Source organism: Mytilus californianus, unplaced genomic scaffold (genome assembly GCF_021869535.1).
Source record: "Mytilus californianus isolate M0D057914Y unplaced genomic scaffold, xbMytCali1.0.p SCAF_1, whole genome shotgun sequence".
NCBI classification, from domain to species: domain Eukaryota; kingdom Metazoa; phylum Mollusca; class Bivalvia; order Mytilida; family Mytilidae; genus Mytilus; species Mytilus californianus.
Genome location: NW_026262581.1, coordinates 132,398,244 through 132,408,114, shown reverse-complemented (window position 1 = coordinate 132,408,114; position 9,871 = coordinate 132,398,244). Strand labels below are relative to the sequence as shown.

At 33.5% G+C, this 9,871-nt stretch overlaps 1 protein-coding gene across 1 annotated transcript; it reads left to right on the top strand.

Annotated features, from left to right (window-relative positions):
• The first annotated feature begins 4,162 nt into the window (after nt 1-4,162).
• Nucleotides 4,163-9,716, top strand: LOC127739070 (uncharacterized). Its single transcript, XM_052250643.1, has 5 exons — nt 4,163-4,796; nt 5,221-5,360; nt 8,508-8,709; nt 9,427-9,560; nt 9,690-9,716. The coding sequence occupies exons 1-5, from the start codon at nt 4,220-4,222 to the stop codon at nt 9,714-9,716; spliced, it is 1,080 nt and encodes a 359-aa protein (XP_052106603.1). The 5' UTR covers nt 4,163-4,219.
• Nucleotides 9,717-9,871: the final 155 nt, after the last annotated feature.

The following is a 9,871-nucleotide window of genomic DNA, read 5'->3' as shown; positions in this document are numbered from 1 at the left end:
GCTTTTTGCTATCCGCCGTTTTCTCTCTACCTTCGAAAATATAGTTTAACATGTGACTATCCCTGAACGAATCAAATTAGTTAAAATATACGAATTAATAATATATATACATATGACATATTCCTAACAATATTAAATAAATGTATATAAAGAACAATTTCCATAATTTTTATGTTTACACTACAAATATCTTCAGTTTATTATTTAAGATATTTTCGTAGGTAAGACTCAAATGTTTTTTTCAACAGACAATAATTGTATTAGACGCAGTTAAGTAACTGAACAGTAACCATTTTATTGCACCAGATGCGCATTTTGACAATTAGTCTCTTCAGCGATGCTCGAGGCCAACATTATTGAAAGTCCAAAACCTTAAACAAACGATGAAGAACTGATAAAACAAAAAAGGACCAAAAGTAAAGCCGAAACCGGACAACGAATCAAAGCTATGCATGATGGAGATTCATTCCTTAACTTAAAATGATTTCGAAATCTTATAAAGATTTAAAAAAAGGTCTCATAATTTAGGAGGAGGGGCCTCGGTGGCGAGTGGTCTAAGTAGTCGAACTACTGTATCACTAGCCTGTCAACACCGAAGGTCGGTTGTTCTCTCCGCGCACTCCGGCTTCCTCCAACAATAAAAACTGACCGCCAAGAAATAGCACAATAGTGCTGAAAGTGGCGTTAAACACCAATCAATCAATCAATCATAATTTAGGAGTTATTTAAAGAATAAAAACTTAAAAATAATTTTACTTAAGGTGATAAATTGTTTGTTCAGAAAACAAAATACACAAAAACAATTATTAAATTACTCCAAGGGAATATATAAAGGTTTTGTATTATATATTCCTAATTTTCTTTCCAGGAGAGAATTTTAAAACTATTCCATGCCAATTTGTTTCAATCACATGTATTCTTTGGTAAATTTTTCAAAAACTGCTTTGGCATATTGATAACTTCTATCATCAAAAAACTAAATAGATCCAATGTTTTCATATTTTGTTTTTTTTGGCATTTAAAGTTGTAATTATTATTATGTAGTGTCATTATCATTTTAATTACAGTCGGTGATCCTTTGGGATGAATGTACATCAGCAGTTTGAATCATTTGATGAAATCTTATCACTTAGACGAAGATGTACAGAATGCTGTTCTGGCAGTTACAAATCATTCCACTGTCCTTTTTGTTCCACATCTAAATTTAAACCGGCAAAAGAATGTAAACTTTTAAGCCATCTTGAGAGTCATTGGAAGAACCGACTAGCTGTAGGAAATGGTATGTATTGGCTGGTATATTCCGAACACATACTTCTTTAACGTACTTAATATATAGTTGAGATATATAAACCAAAGGTTCTAAATGGTAAAGCTGTTGTAATCTTTTTGGCAGTATTATAAACGCCATCATGACTGACTTGTTTTTTCTTTACAAAAAGAAAAAACTATAATACTAAAATGCAATAGCTGTACTAAGATTTCAACAACTTACACCAAACTTCCATCGTGTAATTCAAAAAGTTTAAACTATAATATAATAAAGGTCTTTCCTTTCCCAAAAATGCCTCAAGGTCAAATATTTAGGTTGACCTCGACCTTTGACCTTAAATCTTGTTATGGGATAATCTCAGAAACCGTTTTACTTACAGAAGTCATGAATAGTGGAAAATGTTGTGTCATTAAAGGGCAACTTTATTATATTTTGACCGAAGAGATTTGAACTTTCCTTAAGGGGCATAACTCTCAGTGACGGTGTGCGAAAAGACATTATTAGCCATAACTATGAAACCAAAGGTCTTAGACCAATGGGGTCTTTTGCAATGATATTTGGGACCAAATGACCTTGATAAAGGTCATAATGTCAAAGGTCAAGGTCATGTCCTTTTGTGTTTTTTAAGGATTTTATCTGGGTTTTTTTCAAAGCTTTTCAATAAGTCTATATGAATGTATATTTTACAATATGGAAAGGACAGACCTCTCAATTGTTCGCGAACAATTGACATTTTAATTGATTGAATATTTTGACTGAGAAAACTAATTCGTAGAACAAAACAGAAACAAAAAACGTTTAGGATACCAATTAATGTGCCTTGTGATGGTCATAACTTTAGGATAAAAATTTACCATTTCATCCATTAGAGTTTGTAGCTCGGCGTATGCGAAGTTATAAGTAAGTCTCTTGCTCATAATTACGCGATGTAGTTGCATAACTCCATATTTATATGAAAGATTCATGAGATTTGCCTTTGAACGATGCTATATATGGCAATTGATTTCAAGTAATTCGAAAACAACAAAAATATATTCTGATTTGTGAATATTTACACTTAATCGATGCAATTAACCAAAACAAAATTTTGCAGACAGAAATCAAGGAAACCACTGAATTACACGCACTTGACTTAGGACATGCACATACATAATATAGCGGGTTAAACATGTTTCTTAGCGCTCAACCCTCCCCTTAATCTGGAACAGTAGAATAACAGCACAACATATTAACACATTGTAAAATATGTTGGAAAGGGCTTGACTAGTCAGATCGACACAAAGCAGACAAAAAACCAGCTAACAAATAGAAAAAAGTCACAGAGCACTGATCTAACAGTACGCGCAGTTACTGAAAGCAAGTAAAAAAAGCTTAAATACGTAATTAACAGCCCAAGACAAACACTGCCTTATGCAATCACCAAATTTAAGTATCGACAGGATGTATAGAGATATAAGAAGATGTAGGCACATAAGTGTTCATAACTGTATACCAATACATTTTGAGTTATGTTTTAGTTTTTAGTTTTTTTTTTAAATCAATGTTGGTAAAAATAATTCCTGCCTTTTATATCACATAGAATCAATCATTTCTTATCTGAAACTCCTGTCATTTTTTGTCATTTTTTTTTTCAATTACATCACAATGCGACGAAATTTACTTATTTTTCTCACATCTTCAAATACAGCTTGGGTGTCCTGACTTTTTGACAGGATATACTTGTAATTATTACATCTAAATTTTCAGGTAAATATGTGGTTAAATGCAACCTTGAGCAGTGTTCAACTCTACAAACTGGACACTACCACTGTTCTAAATGTGATCGAATTATATCAAGAAAAGACGTAGCAGAAAGACATTTTAGGCGATGTACTTTGACTGTATTCCAAGTAACAGCCGAAACAGACCGTCATACAACAGAAACAGACGACAATGTAGCAGAAGCAGACGACCAGGTGACAGAACAGGGCGACCATGTAGCAGAAACAGACAACCATAACACAGGAACAGGCGACCATGTAGCCGAAACAGACGACCATGTAGCCGAAACAGAAGACCATGTAGCCGAAACAGACGACCATGTAGCAGAAACAGATCTCCATGGCGTCTGTGACATTACATTAGATGAGCATAATTATTAGTAAGTAGAAAATAAAACTGTATTAAAAGACAGGTGGGATTTACGCAAATGCGACAATACCTCAACAACAACTAATATACTACTTCCTCAGTGTATATTGACTTGTGTATTTTGAATTCGGATGCACTTAATATATATGTCTACTTGTAGATATGTTATATATGACATAATAATAATGTTATATTTAAAAATGCAAGATTGTAGCGAACGCACAACCCTATACTGTGTTTGGTTTTTTTCTACGTTATATAGTTAATGTTCCTTCCTCGTAAAGCGGCGGAGGACAAAATTGGAATAATTCATATACTTGTCCTGAATTTGCAAAACTCTAAGAAGGCTTGTCCGTAGGATCCTCCACATATTTTATACTAAAAAGATATTTAATTTTCAGCACATTCGACCAAGAACCTTCCAGAAATGAAACCCCAAAGGAAACATCAGTAACGAAGCAATGCCAAATATGTAAAAAGATTGTAACAAAAAGATGGTTTAAAAGTCATCTTAACTTGCATATGGATAAACAAAATGACATTAACCAGACCAGACATCATCATACTGTAATAGTTGACAAATATAACGGAGTGTTTGCCTCATCAAAGAACATTTCAGGCCCCTTCAATCCTGTCCACGTGGCCAAAATAACTAGTGGACATAATGCTGGTACATTTTGCGAGGACAAAAAATGTATAGAGGCTCAACAAATAGCAAAGCGTGGTCGCAACTACTCGTTTGAATGTCCTCATGCTAGATCAAGTCACTATGCAATTCAGCAATGTGAAGAAACTTTAAACGACGCTTCATTAGAGCAAATGGTGGAAGAAAAAATACTAACACAAGACCAAGGTCATATGGTACAACAACTACAAGAACAAGCTGTATCAGAACATTTCCCGTTCTTAGTCTTCTTAAGGAATCCTAATTCAGTTTCTAAATATTTATTTTTTTCTGTATATGCCGAAAGAAGGAGATACTGGTCAAAATTAAAGAGAACGATTGTTACATTTGATACAGTAAAAAAGACTTTATCATGTCGCTGTTCTTCAGGAAAGAGAACATGCGCTCACAAAACAGCTATCAAATGGTACTTATTTCAAGAGCACAAGGACATGTTAACATCTGAATTAACGGATCTAAGTGATGAAGAAAATGATAGTGAAAATGTAAGACTTACGCAAGAAGTAACACAAAACGAAAAAAGAAAACTAGATTACATTCAAAGGCACAAAAGGTATCCGGTGACGAAAAGCATAGACATTCCGCATCTTAATGATATAACAGAGATTATTCCATCAGAGAAAACATGCGTCCAATGCAGAGACAAGCTTACCAGAGTTGTTTTGGTGAATAGACATGGTAAAGCAGTATTGAAAAACAAAGTCATACATGGTAATTGGTTTATTTTAGTTTTTTTATGAGAAAAAAATGTTTTAGGTTAAGAACAGTGTTATTTTAAAAGCACAACATTCTTGCACTATTTCAACTAACTTCTGGATCCATTTCGTTCAGTTAAATTCCTATGTCATGCCCGTTGATAAACTATCCGTTTTTTAAGTTTTACAATTTACGTGGATGTAATTATAAAACTTCCGAATCGGTTCAATCCAAAATTTTATTGTTATTTAAACTTCGAAGTTTGTGACATTTACATACAAATCAAACTCGGCATAAAACTTAAATAAAAGTTTACACACTACAGTTGGCTGCTGCATAGGTTTAATTAATGTATCTAGTTCATGTAGATTGAATAAACTATTACCAGTACTTGCTAACTGCCTTCAGGAAAATTCACTGGATCTATTATACATTTCAGATATTTCAGTTTACAATAAAGTGTGCTCTAAATGCGGAATGGAGTATAGGTATCAAGAATGGAGTGACGGTCTTCACAATTACGATGATTCAACATTCATTGGGTTTGATGCTTGTCATCTAATTAGAGCTGGCTTACAGGTATAGCTAAAGATCTGTTCAAACGCATAAACATTGTCAACCGGTTTTGAGAGAATACCGCGTGACATATGTTTTAGCCAATACACCTGATTGCATTTTACACACTAAAAACAAATTGTTGTAATTAACGTTTTCCACAAAACAGGAAAAAATCACCCCACATCACATATAATGCCAAACATATCATGAATCACAATAAATAGAAATCTAAATATACATTATGATTTTTTTTCTTCGAAAAAACAACATTCCTGATGACTTAATATTTTATTGAATTTGTGCACTGTGCATGCATGCAATGAAACATTAGCGGATGTTTCGTTGTGTTAAATAAAACTTTTATTCACTGTTTTGTAGCGACAAAACGCATTTTTATGAACCCTTAATAGTATATTTACCAATTCCGTAATTGCTCCTGTATTCTGAAATTTATTTGTATGATCGAATATTTTGAGAATTTTACCTTTTCAAAAATATAATTCTAAATTTTGTTTTCAAGTAAAGAACTAACTTTTATTTTAATTTTTTATTACCTCAAGTCAGCCCCTGTTAAAAGTTTAAGTTCCTAGAATGATAAGGTTAAAGCGAATGAAACATTTATCTATATTGAAATGTTTTAATTACATGCAAGTTTAAATGCAATGGCAAAATGTAAAGTGGCAAGTGTTGTAGAGCAATCTTCTATTTAAGAGTTAAAGTCTCTTCTAAATTCATCAAATGACAATAACTTGCGGTATGCGTTAAAAAATAATTATTGGAGGATACGGTCAGTCACATGAGTAATAGTATTGATGAAAGCCTGACACATATAGGACGATTATTTGTGAAGGCGTGACAAATAAATCTCATAGTATCCAATCAGCTTTCATATCATAAAGGACAGAAACTTCAAACGTTCGGTAATTATTAAATACTAGTACACATTCTGTTTCGACCTAAATATGATTCATAATTATTGTAGTTTTTTAAGCTATAATTCAGCTTTTAAAAATATACGTGATTGAATTTAAGAAAATCTAGAAATAGTTTGATAATTTAAGTAATACTAAGAATATGTTAATTATTGCACTTGATGTGCAACATAACATTGAACATGACATCAAATGCTCATTTTTCCCATTTAGGTACTGACGCTTTAACGTCAGAAAATCCGAAATTGAAATCAATTTATATCCAACACAAGTCGGCTGTGTTTTTTATCGTCATCTTTTGTTTTGATATACACTACGAGCAGTTAGCAGGGATTCCTGTTTTTATACGACCGCATTTAATTTTTTGGTCGTATATTGGTATGACGTTGGCGTCGTCGTCGTCGTCGTCCGAAGACACATTGGTTTTCGCACTCTAACTTTAGTTTAAGTGAATGGATCTCCATGAAATTTTACCATAAGGTTCAATACCACAAAAGGAAGGTTGGGATTGATTTTGGGGGTTATGGTACCAACAGTTAAGGAATTAGGGGCCAAAAAGGGGCCAAAAATAAGCATTTTTGTAACTTCCAGACATAACTTGTGTGTTAGTGTATGGATCTCTCTGACATTGTACCACAAGGTTCCATATCACGAAGGGAATGCTGGAATTGATTTTGGGGGTAATTGCCACCAAATTTTAGGAATTAGGGGCCAAAAAGGGGCAAAAAACAAGCATTTTTCTAGTTTCATGACAATAACTTGTGTGTAAATGTATGGATCTCTCTGACATTGTTGTGCAAGGTTCCATAAATCAAAGGGAATTCTGGGATTGATTTTGGGGGTAATTGCCCAAAACGTAAAAGAATAAGGGGCCAAAAAGGGGCCAAAAATAGCATTTTTCTAGTTTCCAGACAATTACTTGTGTTCAAGTGTATGGATCACTCTGAAATTGTACTGCAAGGTACCACACCACAAAGGGAAGGCTGGGATTGATTTTGGGGGTAATTGCCCTAAACGTTTAGGAATTTGGGGCCAAAAAGGGGCCTAAAAACAAGCCTTTTTCTAGTTTCCAGACAATAATTTGTGTTCAAGTGTATGGATCTCTCTGAAATTGTACTGCAAGGTACCATACCACAAAGGGAAGTCTGGGATTGAGTTTGGGGGTGATGAATCATAAGGGGGTTCAAAAAATTTAGGGGAGGGATTTTTTTTTTCTTTAAAATTTTCCATTTTATAAATGGGTTATTTCTGATTTATATATAAAAGCAAATAATAATGATATGGTTTGAATAGGTAAATTAAAAAATTTTAAGTTCTTAGACCACATTCATTCTGTGTCAGAAACCTATGCTGTGTCAAATATTTAATCACAATCCAAATTCAGTACTGTATCAAGCTTGAATGTTGTGTCCATACTTGCCCCAACTGTTCAGGGTTCGACCTCTGCGGTCGTATCAAGCTGCGCCCAGCGGAGCATTTTATTAATCTTTATAAAAATAAGAAGATGTGGTATGATAGCCAAGGAGAAAACTTTCCACCAGGGACCAAAATGATATAAAAGTAAGCAACTATAGGTCACCATACGACCTTCGTCAATGAACAAAACCAATACCGCATAGAAAGCTATCAAATGCCCCGAAATGAATTGTAAAATAATTCAAACGAGAAAACTAACGGCCTGATTTATGTACAAAAGAATTTACGAAAAACAAATATGATATACAGCAACCAACGACAACCACTGATTTACAGGTTTCAGACTTGGGACAGGCAAATACAGAATGTGGCAGGGTTAAACATGTTTGCGGGCACCCAACCCAATTATTTATATATAAAACATCCAAAGAATTTTTTACACTCCAAAATAGTTTATTTCATTTCTTTCATATGCTTTTTCACAAATGATAATGATTTCTTTGATAGTAGTAAGGGAACTAGTTAAAAGAATTGAAAGATTGGTGGTAGAACACCTACTAGAGACCGAGATGAAACAATATTTAATGTAATTTAAGTAACCAATTTAAATAGGGACCTTCAAATGATCAGAGGAGGCCTTAAGCTGAAACGTGGTTATGATATGATTGTTTACTATTTGAATCACTGTGGAGCACATGGACCTGGATGTAGAAGAATTTATTAAGTCGACTTATTTTGCAGTTTTCTATTAAGATGATGGATCACGAAACAGAAAGTTTGATTGAAATATTTAATAAGGAAATGTTTACTCTTCTTATAGAATCATGTGGCAATTAGTAGAACGATAAACATGCTGGCAGATACACTAGACGAAAATCTGAGGCTTCATGACCTAACGAATGCTTATTTGATGTTTGAAGCACTAACTGAGCATTCATATTCTTTCTACTGCTATCTGTGTGGCTTCTATCCGACAACGATTGTGATGGACGGTATACGAAAGACTTGTTTTCGACATGCCGGTTGGTATAAGTATTAGTTATCCATATATATATATATGATATAATTGTGTTCACACAAATTTTAAAAAGTCCCCTGATTTAGTCTAGGTCGGCTTTCACGTTTTTGTGATTATCGTTTTAAAGCATGCGGTTCGAAGAATAAATCCTTCACTTTATACAATTTGTCACACTTGATCCATTCTAGACAACCTTCTAGACAACCTTTTGCCTTACAGTTACGCAAATTTGATTGACTTCCTTTATTCTGTGTCACGTATATTCTTCTAACTTTGATATAACAAACCAAAGAAGGATATAATTACAAATCACTGCATATTACTAACTTGCTATACGTCCTTAATTAATATCATTACACACAATATTTCCTAAATGAAAATAACTATAAGATCTCCAACAATGTTCTCGAGATACAACATGAATTGGAGTAAAAGCTTTATATTTATTTATTTACACCATGCAGAAGAAATAGGTAGTAAAATAATAAAACAAAAGTATGTTTTTGGTTTCCCACCTTCATATTAAAATGTTGTTTAAATTCACTTGCAATGACATTTAAGGAACAAGTGAGTTGACAGAATAGTTATACACCAATACTCCAGTCGCAGATATTTTAATCATTCCCTTGAATATGTCTTTGCTTAATTTTTGAGGCTTAGCTTCTCAGACTTGCAGTAGAAATAATTTAACGATTTGATTGCATTGTCATGTCTGGTACAGTTTCAGATATGGTTGCACCGGCAGATTTTACAGAATTACCCGAAACAGTTGATATGGATTCATTTTGGAAGAAAGTGGAACAAGAGTTGATAAGTCCTGGAGTCAGACATGGTAAACATTTTCCCTTGTTAATCGTATGTATATTGATGAGGCAACTTAGTAAACGAGTGCAAATATGTCCCAAAAAAAATCGAAATATAAAGGAATGCTGCCTCATTGCATTAAACCTGTCACTAATATGATAAAACCAAATTGTGTATTAGATTTTTGTTGATGAAACACATTATTGAAATAAATATAAAAATAAGAAGATGTGGTATGGTAGCCAATGAGACAACTCTCCACCAAAAAGCAAATGACGTAGAAGGTTAGCAACTATATATAGGTCACCGTATGGCCTTCAACGATGAGTAAAACCCATACCGCAATGCATGCTATAAAAGGC

Bases quoted from the DNA above. Each gene is read 5' to 3' on its own strand.
- LOC127739070 (XM_052250643.1), top strand. From the start codon at position 4,220: ATGGTGGAAGAAAAAATACTAACACAAGACCAAGGTCATATGGTACAA. The intron at 4,797-5,220 runs GTAATTGGTTTA...TATACATTTCAG, and splicing joins GAAAAACAAAGTCATACATG to ATATTTCAGTTTACAATAAA. The intron at 5,361-8,507 runs GTATAGCTAAAG...CTCTTCTTATAG, and splicing joins TAATTAGAGCTGGCTTACAG to AATCATGTGGCAATTAGTAG.